Source organism: Hypanus sabinus, chromosome 7 (genome assembly GCF_030144855.1).
Source record: "Hypanus sabinus isolate sHypSab1 chromosome 7, sHypSab1.hap1, whole genome shotgun sequence".
NCBI lineage: Eukaryota > Metazoa > Chordata > Chondrichthyes > Myliobatiformes > Dasyatidae > Hypanus > Hypanus sabinus.
This window is the reverse complement of record NC_082712.1, coordinates 178,142,495-178,163,738: the sequence shown is the minus strand read 5'-3', so window position 1 is coordinate 178,163,738 and position 21,244 is coordinate 178,142,495. Positions and strand designations below refer to the sequence as shown.

Sequence of the window (21,244 nt, the reverse complement as noted above, 5' to 3'; positions counted from 1 at the left end):
CCCTGTACTGCCAGTGGCCATTGATCACCTTTGCTCCTTTCTTGTGTAACTTGCTGTAAGTGGTGGCTGACTGCACAGTAGCACCAGCCACTACCTCACCTCTCAGCATTCTTTTCTCAGTATATGCTCTCCTGACTTTCTAGTGCCAATGTCTGTATATTGCTATTATTTTTGTGTAACTGTATCATATACCTACTGTATGTGCTGTGTGCTGTTGGTACTGTGCTTTGCACCTTGGCCCTGGGATCGCTGTTTCATTTGGCTGTATTCGTGGATTTTCATGGATGGTTGAATGACAATTAAACCTGTATAGCATGTTCTGAGGAAGCTTTTGCAGCTTTTTATATTTTTAAAACTATTGTGTGGTGCCTTTTAGTGGCATTCAATTGCTACTGTTTGTGTAAACTCTGTACAATGTGGTGAGGCCATTTGAACCACGCACAAGGCTTGAAACAGGGAACCTTCAGTTACTTTTCATCTGTCTTCATCCAGGGCAAAAAAAAATCTGTTAGTTTAAAGTGTAGTGTTGGGTTGTTGTGTTCTTAAAATGCAGGTGTTTTTTAAACATTGTAAAATGCTCTCAAAATGCACCTACTTTTTAAATATTCTCACCATTGTTTGTAAGGAGTTTATACGTTCTCCCATTGACTGAGTGGGTTTCCTCCGGATGCTATGGTTTCCTTTCACAGTCCAAAGATGGGATGCCGGAAGGGCATGTTACCATGCTGTATCTAAATAAATAAAATTAAAACTTGTAACTGTGCCCGCCTCTGCAACTTCCGTTGACAGTTTGTCCCATATACTAACCACCTTCTGTGTGAAAATATTGTCTCTCAGGTACTCCTTAAATCTCGCCCATCTCACTTTAAACTAGTGGTCACCAACATTTTAAAACCCGAGATCCCCTACCTCGGTCTTAGTGAAAGGCAAGATCGACCCCAGATCAATTAGTTACACGCATGTGCAATTGGGGCAGAAAAGACCGGAAGTAAAACCCCACAACCCGGAAGTAGAAATAATGCATAAACACCAGGGGTACCCACTGTTTTTTGCACCATGGACTGGTTCAATATTGATAATATTTTTGTGGACCGGGGGGGGGGGGTGGTGTTAAACACGACGGGAATACAGCGATACTTGAAGCAGGTTCCTTATGTCCTGTCAATTCCGCAATTTAGTTTTCACAGCTCTCGGCACTTAGCTGCTGGCCCACGCTGCTCACCTTTCTTCTGCTGAAAAAACTCAGCAGGTTTGTCTTTAAGTGCAGGGTGCTTGGACTCAAGGTACCGAAGCAGTTTTGAGGGCTTCATTGCCTCATTAGACAGCCTCCCGGCCTGAACTCCAGCCTCTGCCCACCTGCCACCAGACGCCTTGGTCAGGTGCACTGGTCATGGGTGGGGTGAGAGGACAAGGTCAGGGCCAGAGGTCCCCGTACCGGGGCCGCAGCGAATGCAGTCCGGAGAGAGTGACCGACTGAGTGAGGAGAGTGACAGGCCCATGCCTGCCCTCCTTGTAGGATCCATCAGCTGACAAAAGTTTGTTTTAGCAGATTGGAGCAAGGTAGCTGCTCTGCTACTTATGAAACCTTAAGCCCGAATTAGGTCGTCTGCGAATATTTTAGCACCCTAAACAGGTTTAGAGGCGGTGCCCATCTGTCCGCACTCCAGGCCAGTACCAACGGCACTTCCCACCAGCCGCGCTCCGGGCCAGTAACATCGGGGGTTCTCACCGGCCATGCAAGGGTATCGCTACGTTTAGGCGACTGATGACCTTGTGTGCTGTCAAGTTCAACAGTGGGCGTGACAGGGAATGAGGAAAGGTGCAGCTGACTCAATGAGTCAGTGGGCTGACTCATTGGACCACTGAAGTACACTGAGCTATGTGCATGCGCACTGGGCAGAAAGAACAGAACTAAAACCCCGCAACCTGGAAACAATTTCTCAACAGTATTTGTGTATTTATTTTTCTTTTGTTTTGGGATCTACTGGGAAAGTCTCAAAGATCGATGGGTTGGCGACCACTACTTTAAACCTATCCCCTCAGTTTTGAGATTCCCTTTACTGGGGGGAAAAGACTTTGTCACCTTATTTTTTGCCCCTCATGATATACCTCTATAACATGGTCCCCTACACACCACAGATAAAAATCCCCTGCCTTTCCAGGGCCATTGACAGATCTTTGAACTGTTTGTGCTACATAAAATAAAATTCTTCATTTGGAGGGTAGTACAAATATTGGACAAGCTGCCAGAGAAGGTAGTGGATGTGGGTTTGATTTCAACGTTGAAGAAAAGTTTGAATAAGTACATGCATGGGATGGGTATGGAGGGATATGGTCCAGGTGCAGGTTGAGGAGACACGGCAGAATAACAGTTCAGCATGGACTAGATGGGCTGAAGGACCTGTTTCTGTGCTGTAGTCCTTTGTGACTTTATGGCATTCTTCCAATAGCTAGGTGACCAGAACTACACAAAATACTCCATAGCAACATGAGTGAATCTGCGGATGCTGGAAATAAATAAAAACACAAAATGCTGGCAGAACTCAGCAGGCCAGACAGCATCTATGGGAGGAGTTAGTGATGACGTTTCGGGCCGAAACCCTTCATCAGGAGTGAAGTAACGTGGGATGGTCGAGGGGGGAATAAGAAGTGAGGGGAGGGATGAAGTAGAGAGCTGGGAAGTGATAGGCTGAAGGGAAATGGGCTGGGGGAAGGTGGAGAATTATGGGAAATAAAAGAGAAAGAAAGGTAGGGCTGGGGGGAGATTATAGTGAGGGGGGGGGATAAGAGAGAGAAAGAGAACCAGACTAAAATTATAGACAGGGATGGGGTAAGGGGGGGGGGCAGGGGTATCAACGGAGGTCTGTGAGTTGAATGTTCATGCCGGGAACATAAGGTATAAGTGCTAGGCGGGAGATAAGGTATTGCTCCACCGACCTGTGTGTGGCCTCATCATGACGGTAGAGGCGGCCATGGACAGACATATTGGAGTGGGAGTGGTCTGTGGAATTGCAGTGTGTGGCCACAGGGAGATCCCGCCACTGCTGGAGGACTGAGCGCCTGTGTTTGGCGAGACGGTCTCCCAGTCTTCGGCGGGTCTCCCCAATGTATAAATGGCCACATCGGGAGCACCGGATACAGTATATCACCCCAGTTGACTCGCAGGTGAAGTGGTGCCTCACCTGAAAGGACTGTCTGGGGCCTGGGATGGTGGTGAGGGAAGAAGTGTGGGGCCAGGTGTAGCACTTCTTCCATTTGCAGGGATAAGTGCCTGGAAGGAAGTCGGTGGGGAAGGATGGGGGGGGGGGGGGTGAATGGACAAGGGAGTCGTGTAGGGAGCGATCCCTGCGGAAAGCCAAGAGTGGGGGGGGGAGGGGAAGATGTGTCTGGTGGTGGGATCCCGTAGGAGGTGGCGGAAGTTACGGGGGATTATACGTTGGATCTGTAGGCTGGTAGGGTGATAGGTGAGGACCAGGGGGACTATATCCCTGGTGGGCTGGCGGGGGAATGGGGTGAGGGCAGAGGTGCATGAAATACGGGAGATGCGATGGAGGGCAGAGTTGATAGTGGACGAAGGGAAGCCCCTTTCTTTAAAAAAGGAAGACATCTCCTTTGTCCTAGAATGAAATACTCCATGGGCGGTCTCGGTTGTAACATAACATCCCAACTCTTGTGCTCAATCTGCAGATTTTTTTTTACTTTCATATTCAAAAAGGCCAGTGAGTACACAAGACTGGAACATGCGTCAGGCTGCTGGACAAAGTCCCAATTAAACCACGTCGAGAATTTTGAAATTAGCTCCTGATGCCATCACATAAGATGGATGGATGGGCTTTGGGGGAGGGAATGCAGTATCGGTACCTCCATAGTAATCTGCCTTTGGACCATTAATCTCATGCTTCGTAACAGCATGCACCTGAAATGCCCAGGCCTGAGACCTATCTTAGAACAGAGATGAGGAAGAATTTCTTTAGTAAGAATCTGTAGAATTCATTGCTTCAGACAGTTGTGGAGATTAAGTATTTGAATATATTTAAAGCGGAGGTTCTTCCCCACCGCCGTCAGATTTATCAATAGACGGTGAACCCATAAACATTACTTTTATTTTGCTCTTTTTACACTACTTAATTTTTAATATGTATTCCAATGTACTGCCTCAAAACAACAATTTTTGTGACATATGCTAAAGATATTAAACCTGATTTTGATTCAGATTTTTTATATTGCTTCGTGTACAGCTACATTTTGGCCCTTTCTCGCTATACTGCTGTTTGTTTACGGTGAGGCCTAATTTGCAGTGTTGTGTCCAGTTTTGGTTACCTACCTACAGGAAAGATGTCAATAAGATTGAAAGAGTGCAGAGAAATTATACAAGTATGTTGATGGGGACTTTAGGGCCTGAGTTAGAGGGAAAGGTTGAGAAGGAGCTTGGTGATTGTAGTGATGACTTGCAGCAGACTGAAAAGCGTGAGCATGTAGATATTAAAAAAGAGGATGTGCTGGAGCTTTTGGAAAGCATCAAGTTGGATAAATAACTGGGATCGGATGAGATGTACCCCAGGCTACTGTGGGAGGCGAGGAAGGAGATTGCTGAGCCTCTGGTGATGATCTTTGCATCATCATTGGAGACAGGAGAGGTTCTGGAGGATTGGAGGGTTGCAGATGTTGTTCCTTTATTCAAGAAAGGGAGTAGAGATAGCTCAGTAAATTATAGACCAGTGAATCATGAGATGCAGGATTTATGAACATTTGGAGAGGTATGATATGATTAAGAACAGTCAGCATGGCTTTGTCAAGGGCAGGTCATGCCTTACGGGCCTGATTGAATTTTTTGAGGATGTGACTAAACACATTGATGAAGGGAGAGCAGTAGATCTGGTGTATATGGATTTGATGAGGTACCCCGTGCAAGGCTTATTGAGAAAGTAAGGAGGCATGGGATCCAAGGGGACATTGCTTTGTGGATCCAGAACTGACTTGCCCACAGAAGGCAAAGAGTGGTTGTAGACCAGTCATAGTCTGCATGGAGGTCACCAGTGGAGTGCCTCAGGGTTCTGTTCAGGGACCCTTACTCTTTATGATTTTTACAAATGACCTGGATGAGGAAGTGGAAGGATGGGTTAGTAAGTTTGTTGATGACACAAAGATTGGAGGTGTTGTGGATTGTGTGGAGGGCTGTCATGTTACAGAGGGACATTGATAAGATGCAAAATTGGGCTGAGAGATGGCAGATGGAATTCAACCCAGATAAGTGTGAGGTGGTTCATTTTGGTAAATCAAATATGATGGCAGAATATAGTATTAATGGTAAGACTTGGCCGTGTGGAGGATCAGAGGGATCTTGGGGTCCAAGTCCATAGGACGCTCAAAGCAGCTGTGCAGGTTGACTCTGTGGTTAAGAAGGCATATGGTGTATTGGGCCTCATCAATTGAGTTTAGGAGCCGAGAGGTAATGTTGCAGCTATATCGGACCCTGGTCAGACCCCACTTGGAGTACTGTACTCAGTTCTGGTCGCCTCACTACAGGAAGGATGTGGAAGCCGTAGAAAGGGTGCAGAGGAGATTTACAAGTATGTTGCCTGGATTGGGGAGCATGCCCTGTGAGAATAGGTTGAGTGAACTTGGCCTTTTCTCCTTGGAGGGAAGGAGGATGAGAGGTGACCTGATAGAGATGTATAAGGTGATGAGAGGCATTGATCGTGTGGATAGTCAAGAGGCTTTTTCCCAGGGTTGAAATTGTTGCCACAAGATGACACAGGTTTATGGTGCTGGGGAGTAGGTACAGAGGAGATGTCAGGGTTAAGTTTTTGTTTACTCAGAGTGGTGAGTGTGTGGAATGGGCTGCCAGCAACGGTGGTGGAGGTGGATACGATAGGGTCTTTTAAGAGACTTTTGGACAGGTACATGGAGCTTAGAAAAATAGAGGGCTGCAGGTAAGCCTAGTAATTTCTAAGGGAGGTACATGTTTGGCACAACTTTGTGGGCTGAAGGGCCTGTATTGTGCTGTAAGTTTTCTATGTTTCTAGGTTAGGACTTTATTTCCTGGAGCATTGGAGAATGAGGGAAGATTTGATAAAGGTATACAAAATTATGAGGGGTATAGATAGGATAAATGCAAGTAGGCTTTTTCCACTGAGGTTAAGTGAGATTAGAACTAGAGCTCATGGGTTAAGGATGAAAGGGGAACTGTTTAAGGGGAGCATGAAGGGGGCATTTGTCACTCAGAGGGTGGTGAGAATGTGGAACAAACTGCCAGTGCAAGTGTTGGATGCAGATTCAGTTGCAACATTTAGGAGAAATATGGATAGGTATATAGATGGGAGGGGTGTGGAGGGTCTGGGCACAGATTTGGCATGGATGAGATGGGCCGAATGGCCTGTTCTGTAGTGTTCTATGACTATGATTATTTTCAATGCTGGCCAACTCCCATCCCCTGCTCACTGCCTTTAGGAATGTATTCATTTCTCACAGTCACTATTTCTCCTTAAATGCATCTCCTGCTGTGTATCTCAACTGTTATTCTGTTGATTGGATACCAGACATTTTAGCCCCACATCTAAGTGTCCCCGTCTCTCTGTGAAAATCTGGGAACCCAGTGATGCTTTAACACACGCTGTAGTTTTAATCCTTGTGTGTTATGATAGAATTACTTTCAAGTTTAGGAACATCATGCTTGCTATTCTTAATAGATGGTTTGTTTTGTGTTGAACCATTTTCTGTCTGCAGCTAGTAAAGCACAGAATAAATTTATTCCTTTTGTGTCATGTTCTTTCACCTGTTACAAATGTATAGTTGCAATTACCTGGTTTTCAGCATTAATTACTTATAAAATGTGGTCTGATCTCCATCTAAGTCACACTAATAGACAAACACAATCTGACAAATCTAATAACACCAGAACAATTGTACTATTTCTCGTCAATACAGAGTACAGCATTTAAACATTTTGTAGCTTCAAAAAAAGTATGTGAACCTCTCGTGTCATGGCTTCTATAAAAGCTATTTTGAGTCAGGTGTTCCAATCAATGAGAAGAGATTGGAGGCATGAGTTCTACAGGTGCCCTGTCCTATAAAAAAGATACATGAAAGTCAGATTATTGACAGAACCTTGTCTTATCAAGAAAGATCTGTTTCTGTGCACTATGACAACTTTTAGAGGAATTTTGAAGAAGGATTGTTGAGATGCATGAAGCTGGAAAAGGCTACAAAAGCATTTCTGAAGACCTTAGAGCTGATCAGTTCACAGTAAGAGAAATTGGCTACAAATGGAGGATATTCAGTCCTGTTGGTACTCTCCCTAGGAGTGGGCATCCTACAAATATCACACCAGGAGCACGAAGTGTGATGCTGAAGGAGGTGGAAAAAATAACCCAAACGTAACAGCAAAAGACCTGCAGAAATCTCTAGAACTTGCTAATGTCTCTGTTCATGTGTGCACTATAGGAAAAACACTGAACAAGAATACTGTTCATGGAAGGACACCACAGAGGAAATCAATGCTTTAAAAAAAATTGCTGCATGTCTCAAGTCTGCAAATGACCGCCTGGATGTTCTACAATGTTACTGGGACAATGTTCTGTGGACAGATGAGACAAAAATTGAACTTTTTGACAGAAATGCACATTGCTATGTTTGAAGGAAAAAGATCACTGCATACCAACAGGAAAATCTCATCCAAACTGTGAAGTATGGTGGAAGGAGCAGCATGGTTTGAGGTTGCTTTGCTGCCTCGGCCTGGACAGCTTGCAATTGTTGAAGGAATTCAAAATTGCACCAGGACGTTTTATAGGAGAATGTCAAGGTAACAGTCCATCACCTGAAGCTTAATAGAAGTTGAATGATGCAACAAGACAATGATCTGAAACATAAATGGCGGTGCAGACTCGAGGGGCCGAATGGTCTACTTCTGCACCTATTGTCTATTGTATAAGAGTAAATCAACAACTGGATGGTTTAAAAAGAAAATTCGTGTTTTGGAATGGCCAAGTCAGAACCCAGATCTTAACCCAATTGAGATGCTGTGGTGTGACCTAAAGAGAGAGAGGGCTATTCATGCAAGGTATCCCAGAAATATCGGTAGGGTTTTGTATGGATGAATGGTCTAACAATCCTCCTCTGATCAGCAGCTACAGGAAATGCTTAATGGAGGTTATTGCTGCTAAAGGAGGTTCTACCAGTTATTAAATACAAAGGTTCACATACTTTTTCCAGCTTGGACTGTGATTGATTAAATAATGTGTTCATTAAATACACGTAAAGTATAGTTGTTTGAGTGTTATTAGTTTCAGCAGATTGTATTTGTCTATTATTATGACTTAAATGAAGATCAGACCACGTTTTGAGTAATTAATGCAGAAAACCAGTTAGTTGGAAAGGATTCACAAACTTTTTTCTTGCAACTCTAGATAATCACATTTGTTCGCCAGTTGAACTGAGGTAATTGTTATTAACCTTCGGATTTCATTGAATCTATTGACATTTAACACAGTACAGAAATATCATTGTGCGTCTCTTTAAGAACTGTGGCGTTTGCCATTTGGCACACAAAGCAAAATAGATTTATTTATTTTATTTATTTTGAGATAAAGTGCAGAACAGGCCCTTCTGGCTTCTTCAAGCTGTGCCACCAGAATTCCCCTGATTTATCCCTTGTCTACTTATCAGACAGTTTACAATGACAGCTCTTTGGACTGTGGGAGGAAGCTGGAGCACCTGGAGAAAACTCACGCTTTGGGAAGATGTACAAACTCCTTAGAGAATGCCAGGATTGAATTCAGAACTCCAACGCTGTAACTGCTATGCCACCATACTGCCCCATATTTAAGATTGTATGCACATAGGGCCTTGCATCTCTTGAGAAGTACCTACATGTTTAGAAGTTTGGTCTCTGCTCTTCACGCATGTGGCATCTAATGTACATGGAGGAACATCTCACAGTGCATGCATGAATGGTATTTGAGGCGGTGAAAATAGTGAGAAGTCTCCATACTTCTTGTCAGGTCATAGTGCTTAGACTATAAGATGCAGAATTAGGCCATTCAGACCATTGAGTCTGATTTATTATCCCTCTCAATCCCATTCTCCTGCCTTCTCCTTGTAACCTTCGACATCCTCACTAATTAAGAACCTGTTGAATTCATATACTTCAAGAGTTGTCTAATCAATGCCTTATAAAGCCTCAGCATTTTATCCTTGCTCTTATATTCTCATTACTTGGATATGAATGTTAACATTGCTTTTGCCTTCCTTATCACCAATTTGACCTGCCCTTTATTCCTTCTACCAAAATGCATGACTGTACACTGTATTCCATCTGCCACTTCTTTGCCCAATCTACTATCCTGTCCAAGTCTTACTGCAGATTCCTTGTTTTGTCAACATGACATACCCTTCCACCGATCTGTTCAATTCCTTCTGCAGACTCCCTGCTTCCTCAACGCTACCTGCCCTGCCCCTCCAACTATCTTTGCTTCAGTTGTTTACACTCACCCAGAGATCTACTGGTCAGCTCCAAATAAAAAAACTCTTAAAACATGCAACCACCTTTCAATACTTCAAGGTCAGTGCTGATTGTGAATTCATGTCATCGGATGTGAATTGACTATCCAGATTTTCAACTGAAACACTGATAAACCCATCAAAGTTGGTTGTTTAAAGTTCAGTATAAACCACTATGTTAAGGCTGATTCAGTGCTTTTATTATTATTTTCCCTTTTTTTTCTTAATCTGCAAACAATGCTGCATCAAACATGCAAAACTGCATGTTTGTTTAGAAGTGTAGCTAGTTTAGGCTATAACGCCTTCAGTTATTGAGTTGCTGTTTGTTGGATTGTGGTTTTCAGTTTTGTATGGCTCAACAAGCTTTCTGTTAGACCAACTAAACTAAATGGATTCACAGTGTAAGCAGTGGATATATTTAATGACTATTACTTTCAGGACACAGACTTTCAAATAATTCAATTTAATATCAGAGAATGCATACAGTATACAACCTGAAATTTTTATTCTTTGCATATGTTTATTGGTGTTTAAAACATTTCTGTAGAAAATAAAAATCCATAGGCATCAATAAAAATGTGTAGGTATTGTACCCATATAAACCACTAGACATTTTTTCTTTGTTTGCTCTACTTGTTTGTTTCTTAATGTAATTTCTAGCTCTTTTACATTATGTATTGCAATGTACTGCTGTTGCAAAACATACTTCATGACATATGCCAGTGATGTTAAACTTGAATGTTTCTGAATGCCTGTCATGTTGGAAAGATGACCTGTATCTTGATTCAGGGTGGGAACACATACCTATCAACCAGTACCTTGCTTCTCAACTGTACAAGGGACACTGTTTACACTGGCTCTTGTCTAGGGTAACCAAGTTCTTTTGTTTTCAGTAATACATATAGAGCAAGATACCTCATTAACTAGGTTGTTATTGTATGATATTACCTGGCTTCACTAGTTTACAGAAACATTAATATCCATGATAAACTTAAAACAGTCACATGTTGCAGTGTTACGGGCACTTTTAAAAAGGTTATGGTTAGGCAGATATGTATTCTGTTCTCCAATAAAGTAACAATTTATTGCCACGATATGGAATGAATACTGTTGAAATGCAGTGAACAATGAACTAGGTTCATTTAAGTCTAGTACAGGGAGTGGCACTGTAGCATAGAGGTTGGTCTAACTCTAACAGGCCACCAGTAACCTGGGTTCAGTTCCGCTGCTGTCTGTAAGGAGTTTGTCCATTCTCCCTGTGATAGTGAGAGTTTCCTCTGGGTGCTCCAATTTCCTCCCACATTTCAAAGTGGTAATTGTTATAATTGCTGAGATGGGTGTAATTGAATTGGAGGGGCCTGTTACCATGCTGTCTCTCTAAATAAATAAGTAAATGAAGGAAGTCAAGATTGGTAGTTGTTGCGGGATTCTTTTCTACTTCAATTCAGGTTTATTGGTTTGTCATCATGTAGATAGAGATACAGTGGAAAGAGTTCTGTTTGCACACCATCCGGGCACATCATGGTGTGCATAAGTTGTCAGTGCAGAATGTAGTGAAGCAGCCACAGAGAAAGTGGTACATGGAGAAGGATATCTGGATTTATATTGGCATAAATTCTGTTGGTCAGGTCCAGCCGGTTTCTGTTATTGCCCAGTCTGGTCCTCATTCACAATATTGAGCTGTGGTAACTGAAGAACGTGGTGGAATGCTGCAGCAGGTATTCTGCCATCTCATTGAGAGCACCCAGGGACAGAGCCACACCACTGGAAGAAACAGGAGACCATATAAAGTTGGGTAAAAGGTGTATGACAAAGATAGTGACAAAGGTTAGTGGCTTGATGACTAATGAGGAAACAGAAGACAGATGAGGGATTGTTTCACTGTGTTTTGATGTACAGTGACAAAGCTAATCTAATCTTTAATAACTGGGTGAGACACGGGTATGATGCAGTCAAAAGCTATGAAAATAATGCATGGCTGATCTATAAAGGCTGCTACTCTATATTAACAATAACCAATGTCGTTGCAGTCAGAGACGGTGGCAGATGAACCACGGGTACTCTGTATTATTCAGGACACCACAAATGCCAAGTCGGTCACTCAGCGGATCACTCTCAACCTCCCTGCATCAACTCTCGTCAATCAGCTGTTTGATGATGTCTCAGCTAAAGCAGGCTATATTAATGGCACCTTCGATCTGGTCTGGAGCAACGGTCTTAACAATCCTGACCAGGTGAGCCTGAGAACTAACTCTTGCTTCTTGAGATAGTGATGTCTATCTTATCCACCTAATCATGAATACTAGAATGGCGGGGGGGGGGGTTGGAACCGAACTGAAGCGATGGAGGAAGAGGTGGTTGGCACACAAATAGAGAAAGCTTGCAGACGGGGCGGGAAGGAGGGGTAGGCAGGTGACAGAAGGGACACGCTCAGACCGATGATTTTAATGTCTATTTTAATGCAAGGAGAATTATGAACAAAGTGGATGAGCTTAGAGCTTGGATCAGTACTTGGAATTATGATGATGTGGCCATTACAGAGGCTTGGATGGCTCAGGGGCAAGAATGGTCACTTCAAGTGCCAGACTTTAGATGTTTCAGAAAGGACAGGGAGAGAGGCAAAAGAGGTGGGGGGGGGGGGGGTGGCACTGTTGATCAGAGATAGTGTCACAGCTGCAGAAAACAAGGAAAACATGGAGGGATTGTCTATGGAGTCTCTGGGTGGAAGTTAGGAACAGGAAAGGGTCAATAAATCTACTAGGTGTTTTTTATAGACCACCCAATAGTAACAGGGACATCGAGGAGTAGATAGGGAGACAGATTTTGGAAAGGTGTAATAATAACAGGGTGGTTGTTGTGGGAGATTTTAATTTCCCAAATATTTATTGGTATCTCCCTAGAGCGAAGGGTTTAGATGGAGTGGAGCTTGTTAGGTGTGTTCAGGAAGGATTCTTGACACAATATGTAGATAAGCCTACAAGAGGAGAGGCTGTACTTGATTTGGTATTGGGAAATGAACCTGGTCAGGTGTCAGGTCTCTCAGTGGGAGAGCATTTTGGAGACAGTGATCACAATTCTATCTCCTTTTCCATAGCATTGGAGAGGGATAGGAACAGACATGTTAGGAAAACATTTAATTGGAGTAAGGAGAAATATGAGGATACCAGACAGGAACTTGGAAGCATAAATTGGAAACAGATGTTCTCAGGGAAAAGTATGGAAGAAATGTGACAAATATTCAGGGGATATTTGTGTAGAGTTCTGTATAGGTACATTCCAATGAGACAGGGAAAGGATGGTAGGGTACAGGAACTGTGGTGTACAAAGGCTGTTGTAAATCTAGTGAAGAAGAAAAGAATAGCTTACCAGCGGTTCAAAAAATTAGGTAATGATAGAGATCTGGAAGATTATGAGGCTGGATAGGTAAATGGAGCTTAGTAAAATAGAGGACTATGGGTAACCCTAGGTAAACTCTAAGGTAAGGACATGTGTGGCACAGCTGTGTGGGCCGAAGGGCCTGTACTATGCTGTAGGCTTTCTATGTTTCTAGAATGTGGTTTCCAGCAATCTTCTCACTGAATCATGAGTGTGGCCTCAAACAGTCCTGTCACCTAATCATTAGTGTGTATTCCAACAATCTTATCACAGAATCATTATTGTGCATTCCATTTGTGCACATTTCCTGATCTTGATCAGAAAACAAGTATGTAATAAAGTGGAAAAGGATTATCTCTCTGAGCTAATAACCAGGGCTGACTTTGGTGTTTTCTCATCATGGCAACAGTTACTTGGAGTATTGAGAGCTGCTTTGGACCCCTTATCTAAGAAAAGTTATGCTGGCATTACAGAAGGTCCACAGGAGGTTCACGAGAATGATTCCAGGCATGAAAAAGTTAATGTATTAGGAGTGTTTGATGGGTTTGGGTCTGTATTCACTGGCCTTTAGAAGAATGAGGAAGGATCTTACTGAAACGTATCAAATATTGAAAGGCCTGGATAAGAGTGGAAGTGGAGAGGATGTTTCCTGTAGTGGGAGAGTCTAGGACCAGAGGGCACAGCATAAGAATAGATGGTCAACCAATTAGAACAGAGGTGAGGAGGAATTTCTTTAGCCAGGAGGTGTTGAATCTCTGGAATTCATTGCTACGGTGGGCTATGGGAGTATACTTAAAGCAGAGATTGATAGGTTCTTGATTAGTCAGGGTGTCAGAGGTTATGGGAAGAATGGGGTTGAGCGAGATAATAAATCAGCCATGGTGGAATGGTAGAGCAGACCCGAAAGGCCAAATGGCCTAATTATGCTTCTGTGTCTTGTGGTCGTATCTCTGCAGACGGATAATAAAACTTACACTTTAAAGTGTCTGCTTCAAGTCTGAGCTTGCCATTGAAGCCTGCATGCAGCTCGAGAGTGCTGTCTTTCATCTGCAGCTAGTCAATGAGGCTTCACGTAGGATCTTACCCAGTGTATCTGGTAGGTCTTGACTCAGAATTGCGGACCTGTTCCTCGATGAATAGATTGTTATTCTCTACTGTGCATCTTCTATAGATGTACTGTGGAAAGTATCCTAATTTGTTGCACCATGGACTGGTATGAAAACACCAAAGCACAGGAACAGGAAAGACTGTAGAAAGTGTTGGATAGGCCATTTTAGGCAAAGCTCTCCCTTCCATGAATACATTTACATGGGGCACTGCCACAAGAAAGCAGTATTAATCATCAAGGACTGCTATTGTCCAAGCCATACTCTCTTCTCACTAGTACCATTGGGACCACCAGGTTCAGTAACAGTTACTACCCTATAACCCTACAGTTAATTTCCTGAACCAGTGTGGATAACTTAACTCACCATAACTAAACTGATTCTACAACTAACAGACCCACTTTCAAGGACTCTGCAACTCAAGCTCTTAATATTGTTTTTTACTTGCACAGTTTGTCCCCATTGGCTGTTTGTCAGTTTTTGTCTCTATGTATAGTTTTTAATTAATTCTGTTTTTCTTGCAAATGCTGCAAGAAAATCAATGTCAGAGTTATATGTGATAACATATATGTACTTTGATAATTTACTTTGAATATTAAACTATGGTTCCCACTAATGGATAATCTATAGCAGAAGTACGTATGTCTCCTAGGGCCATGAGTTTGGAAAAGTCAGAGATACAGAAGTTATTTACTGGTAATACAAGCTTAACTCTGATGTAAACTTCAGGGTCTGTACTTGCTGGAGTTTAGAAGAAATGAGGGAAAATCTCATTGAAGCCTATCAAATATTGAAAGGTTGAGATAGAGTGGATGTAGAGAGATGTTTCCTATAATAGGGAAGTCTAGGACCAGAGGGCACAACTCAGATTAGAAGGACGTACCTATAGGACAGAGATTGAACATAGAACAGTATTACACAGGAACAGGGCCCTCAGCCTACAATATTGTGCTGAAACTAATCCCTTCTGCCTACACAGTATCCCATATCCTTCCATTTCCCTCACATTCATGTGCTTATAAGACCATAAGATATAGGAGCAGAAGCAGGTGATTTGGTCCATTGAGTTTGCTCCACCATTCAATCATGGGCTAATCCATTTCTTCCAGTTAGCTCCACTCCCCTGCCTTCTTCCCATACCCTTTGATGCCCTTGGCTAATCAAGAACCTATCTATCTCTGCCTTAAATGCACCCAGTGACTTGGCCTCTACGGCCGCTTGTGGTGACAGGTTCCACAGGTTTACCACCCCTGACTAAAGTAATTTCTCCGTATCTCTGTTCTAAATAGACGTCCTTCAATTCTGAAGTCGTGCCCTCTTGTCCTGGACTTCCCTACTATGGGAAATAACTTTGCTATATCTAATCTGTTCAGACCTTATCTAAGCATCTATTAAAAGTCTCTAATGTGTCTCCCTCTGCGACCACCCCAGGCAGTGTATGCCAGGCACCCACCACTCCTTGTTTAAAAAAAAACATGCCTTTCACATCTCCTTTGAAATGACCCCCCACCACCTTAAATTCATGCCCTCTGGTATTAGGTTCAACCCAGGAAAAAAGATGCTGTCTGTCTACTCTACCTATGCCTCTCATAATCATATAAACCTCTATCAAATATCCCCTTAGCCTCCTCCACTCCAGAGAAAACAATCCAGTTTGTCTGTGATTTCTTTATTCTATGTAGTGAAATTTTGTGACCAGCACAGCAGTGTTAATGGTTGGACAAAGCAGCTGCTAATCCACTGCTTTTCTTTTTTCACCCCTTTTAATCAGGAAATGTTGGAATCGTGCCCTAAAATCAACTTATTCCCACAACACTGTAATTCAGCATGGTTCACTGTCTGTAATTTGTGAATCTTGTTTATGCTGCTTGATTTACAGACACACTCCACAGCTTCGTCCCTGCAACCATCAGATTTCTGAATTGTCTATGAATACTATCTTAATGTGTGTGTGTATATTTCTTATCGTATTATTTATAATTTATGCATTGCAATGTACTGCTGCCACAAATCAGAAAATTTCATGTGATAATAAATCTGATTCTGATACACACTATAAACAGACCTTACTGCATTCTGTGTTCAGCTGGTTTTGATGAGCTAGCTGTAAGACAAATGAATACCCTGCCACCATTGAGGTCTCATCACTAGGACAACAAACCCTTTACTGTTTATCTGTGCTGTCTAATGCATACATTTTGAATTATATTTTACTAAATATTGTAATACTTTGGTTTATGTGCCGTGTGTGATATGTTTTGTGGATGCATCATAGTTCAGAGGACTATCATTTTGTTTGATTGTACAGTCAGATGACAATAAATCTGAACTTGATATCCCATGGTATTGATGAATGATGGAGCAGGCTCGACGGGCTGAATGGTCTACCTCGCCTGCGGCGTGTTCACGTGTATTCAGGGCTTGTGGTTACCCAGGCTTAGGGTCCCAAATGCTTTATTTATTTGAAATAAAATCAGGAAACACTCAGCCGGTCAGGTAGTATCAGTGAAGGGAAAGGAAATTAATATCTCAAGTCTGAGACCTTTGTTAAGAATTGGGATGGAGAAAACAAGTGCTTTCAGTTTATATTTTTTATTTGAAAGATACAGAGCAGAATAGGCCCTTACGGTCTAATGAGCCGCACTGGCCAGTAGCCCACCAATTTACCCTTAGCCTAATCACAGGACAATTTGCAATGGCTAATCAACCTAAAAATTGGGATCTCTTTGGATTGTGGGGGGAAACACAAGCACAAACATGAAGAACATACAAACTTTCTTATAGAGGACACTGGAATTGAACTTGGATGCCTTGTGCTGTGTTGCTGCACTAACTGCTGTGCTACCATGGCTTCCCAATAACAGTGAAGTGATTGAAGTAAAGGGAATATCTTTGAAATAAAACATTTCAAAACTATATTTCTAGTGATACCAGATGAGTTAATGTGACATTTAGAATCAGATTATCATTCTTTGTGTATTGTGTAGCAACTAATAGAGATGTCATGTGCCCTGTTTTGCATTAATAATGTTTTGCATTATTCATCTCTAACCCTTATTAACCTGTTCAAATTCAAGTTCAGTTTATTGACATTCAGCGTGTTTCAACGAAACAATGTTGCTCCAGATCAAGGCGCACAGCACAGTACATATACCAGACACATATAAACTAATATTGCCACAAATTAACAAATAATAAGGTGCATTTATGGCTCAAGTTATAAGTTAAAACAATAAAGCTACTGGTGCTTCATATGTGACGAGACCTGGGTGCTGGCAGGGAGTCCTGGGAAAGAAACTGTTTCTCATCCTAACAGTTCTTGTCCTGATGTTACAATACCTCCTGCCTGAGGTAGGGGGTCAAAGAGATTGTTGGACAGTTGTGAGGGACAATGCTGAGGGTCTTGCTGCTGATAAATATCCTGATGATCCTCAGAGCTGTCCTCGCAATCCTTTGTCATATTTGGTTTTACAGTGTTTAAATTCATACCATGTAGCCTGTAAACTTTATATTCTGTTTCAGAGCCCTTTGGATTACACCAGTGAAAAATCTCTTACTGATTCGGGATTTGAAGCAGGAAAGAAAAACTTCCTTCACCTTACTGATAAGGATGGAGAGCAGCCCCAGTTTGCATCGGTAGGTAGCCTTGACCTTCATCATGGGGTTAATTGTATTCATAGCTGCTCAATATTTACAAATGATTTTGCTTTCTAGTTCACATAGGTTCCTTTTCAGTGAGTTTTTAGACTCCTCCACAAATATGTACAAGGGAGCTTTGTAGCGTGCGTGCGTGTGTGAGAGAAATTATTGGTGCTGGAAGGATCTTGAGGTATTAGGCAGTATAAGGACATGAATATATTTAGTTGGAGTGCTGAAACAGGAAAGAACATCCAGGCCATGCTGTCTTCTTGCTAGTACCATCTGCCTGGATGTACAGGAATGCCTTTCAGTTCCAGGTTCACCACCAGGTTCAGGAACAGTTAAAAGGCTCCTGAAATGGTGTGGATAACTTCACGCACCTCAACACAACTGATTTCACGATGTACAGACTCACTTTCAAGATCCCTATAACTTGTGTTTTCAGTATTATTTTTAATTTACACAGTTTGTCTTTTGCATTTTGGTTATTTGTTAGTCTCTATCTGTTTATAGTGTTGGTAATACAGTCGGCCCTCCTTATCTGCAGATTCCGCATGTGCGGATTCAACCAACCACGGATCGGGAAAACCCGGAAGTTCTCTCTCCAGCACTCATTGTTTGAGCATGTACAGACTATTTTTTTCTTGTCATTATTCCCTAAACAATACAGTATAACAACCATTTACATAGCATTTACATTGTATTAGGTATTATAAGTAATCCAGAAATGACTTAAGAGTACAGGCAGTCCCCGGGTTATGAATGAGTTCCATTCCTGAGTCCGTCTTTAAGTCGGATTTGAGGTCAAAACAGGTACATCCAGTATTATTTAGCGTCAGTTGGTCAAATGTTTTTCTTAGTATATAGTACATATATTACCTTTCTATGCATATAAAACACTTAAGAGACATAAGTATTTCAATAATTAAACCACTGCATTGCTTAGTAATAATTGTAGCTTTCATCGGGGCGGGGCCTTTCAAATGCTCTATTAAAATTGTTCCGATTGTTGACCGACTGTAGACGGCTTTTCCAGTGACTGATGGCATTTCACCTCTTTCTGATCGCTTTATTACTTCCACCTTATTTTCAATCACGATTGTGATTATTTTCGTGAACAGAAACACCGCGGATTCAGAGCTACACCGGGTCCTAACGTCCACTGCTCTGAACAAGTTAAATAAAGTCCGGGGTTCTGCTGGGTCCCAAAGACCACTGCATTAAAACAGGTTAAATAAGGGACTTGAGCATCCGCGATTTTTGGTTTCCGGGGGGGGGGTGTCTCAGAACCAATCCCCCGTGGATAAGGAGGGCGGACTGTATTCTGTAACATTATTTTCTTGTAAATGCCTACAAGAAAATAAGTCTCAAAGTAGCACACATTTTCATAATAAGTTTATTTTGAACTTCAAGTGCTTAACAAATCAGGGGGCATTAGCAGGGAGAGAAAGGGTTCCTGTTTCATAAGTGATCTTTCATTACAAGATTTCATTTCCAATCAATGGCCATTAATAGGAGCATTGAACTCTGTTTTTCTGAAGGTGTGACCTGACCCACTAAGAACTTGCTGCATTTTCTTTTCCAATGTGTGCAATGTTTAACATGTTGGACCAACCAGGTGAGAATTCTTTTTATTTATTTTGCTGCACAGGACAGGCTTTTCTGGCCCATCGATCTTCACCACCCAGGAAACCACATATTTAACCCAAGCCTAATTAATCATGGGTCTATTTACAATGACCAATTAACTTCAGTTATTAGTGGGTGGATTCTTGGAATTTAGGAGGAAAGCAGAGCACCTGGAGGACACCCATGTGTTTCACAGAGAATGTACAAATTCCTTACAGATTGGCACAAGAATTGAACTCTGGAAAGCCTTGAGCTGTAATGGCATCACACTAACCATTTTGCTACATGTTCCTGAGCTAGTTCAAGGACATTATTAATGCTTGAGTATAGAGACAGGAAAGATAAGGGAAAAAAGATCAAATATGCTTGCACATCTATGTTCTGGCAGGAGAAATTAAAGTCATGGATCTTAGTCTGAGTAAAAACATTAATTTGCAGTGCTATCCTTTTTCCAGTTGGTACCTATGCTGACCAAGAGAGCAAAGTGTACCTGGCATGAGGCAGGAACTGATAAATGACTGCGTTCTGCTTCAATGAAATGCTGTACTTGGTATGCTATGAGAAATTCTTACATTGACCAAGGATATTTCATTAGCTTTGTATTTGAGGAGCTGGAGTTTATCAATTGCAATTTAATTAGGGTTCTTTCAAACAAATTTTCATGGTCTTAATCACTTACAAGCCAAGAAAATATACTGTATAAAGACCATAAAACATTAGAGCAGAATTAGGATATTTGCCTTATTGAGTCTTGCTCTGTCATTCCATTATGGCTGATTAAAGACCATAAAATATAGGAGCAGAATTAGGCCATTTGGCCCGTCAAGTCTGTTCTACCATTTCATCATGGCTGATCTAATTTTGCTCTCAGCCCCGATCTCCTGCCTTCTTCCCTTATCTTTTCACGCACTGACCAATCAAGAATCTATCAAGCTCAGCCTTGAATATACATAAAGACTTGGCCTTCACATCTGCCTGTGGTAAAGAATTCCACAGGTTCACCCTCCCTGGCTAAAGAAATTCCTCTTCATCTCTGTTCCAAAGAATGCCCCTCTATTCTGAGGCTCTGTCCTCCGGTCTTAAATTCTTCCACCGTAGGAAACATCCTCTCCACATCTTATATCAAAGCCTTTCACCATTTAATAGGTTTCAATGAGGTCACCCCTCATTCTTCTGAATTCTAATGAATACTGGCCCAGAGCCATCAAATGTTCTTCATATGACAAGCCTGGAATGATCAATCCTGCAATCATTTTCATGAACCTCCTTCGAACCTGCTCCAGTTTCAGCACATCCTAAGATAAGGGGCCCAAACCTTCTCACAATACTCCAAGTGAGACCTTACCAGTGCCTTACAAAGTTTCAATATTACATCCTTTCTTTTATATTCTTGTCCTCTTGAAGTGATTGCTAACATTGCTTTTGCCTTCCTCACTACCTACTCAAACTGCAAATTAACCTTTAGGGAATCATCCACAAGGACTCCCAAGCACCTCATGTGTGGCACCTTGTCAAAGGCCTTCTGAAAATCCAAATGCACAACATCAACCGATTCTCCTTTGTCTATCCTGCTTTTTATTTCTTCAAAGAATTCCAGCAGATTTGTCAAGGAAGACTTTCCCCTAAGGAAACCATGCTGACTATGGCCTATTTTATCGTGACTGCAAATACCCTGAGTTTTTACTTTTAATAGTCAACTCCAACATCTTCCAAACACTGAGGTCAAGCCCACTGGCCTATAGTTTCCTTTCTTCTACCTCTCTCTGTTCTTGATGAGTTGAGTGACATTTGCAGTTTTCCAGTCTTCTGGAACCATTCCAGAATCTAGTGGTTTTCAGAAATTCATTATTAATGCCTCCACGATCTCTTTAGCCACCTCTTTCAGAACTCTGGTGTACATCATCTGGTCCAGGTAGCTTATCTATCTTCAGACCTTTCAATTTCCCAAGAACCTTCTCCCTAGTTATGGTAACTTTGCACACTTCATGCTCCCTGAC

The 21,244-nt window shown here is 42.0% G+C and overlaps 1 protein-coding gene across 3 annotated transcripts in view; it reads left to right on the top strand.

Moving 5' to 3' along the window:
* usp47 (ubiquitin specific peptidase 47) overlaps positions 1–21,244 on the top strand; it is a 226,756-nt gene that overhangs the window by 63,512 nt on the left and 142,000 nt on the right. For all 3 annotated transcript variants that reach the window (XM_059976219.1, XM_059976218.1, XM_059976217.1), the window contains exons 2-3: positions 11,529–11,732; positions 17,502–17,615. In XM_059976219.1, the coding sequence (XP_059832202.1) occupies positions 11,529–11,732; positions 17,502–17,615 (318 nt within the window). The remainder of the gene's footprint in view (positions 1–11,528; positions 11,733–17,501; positions 17,616–21,244) is intronic.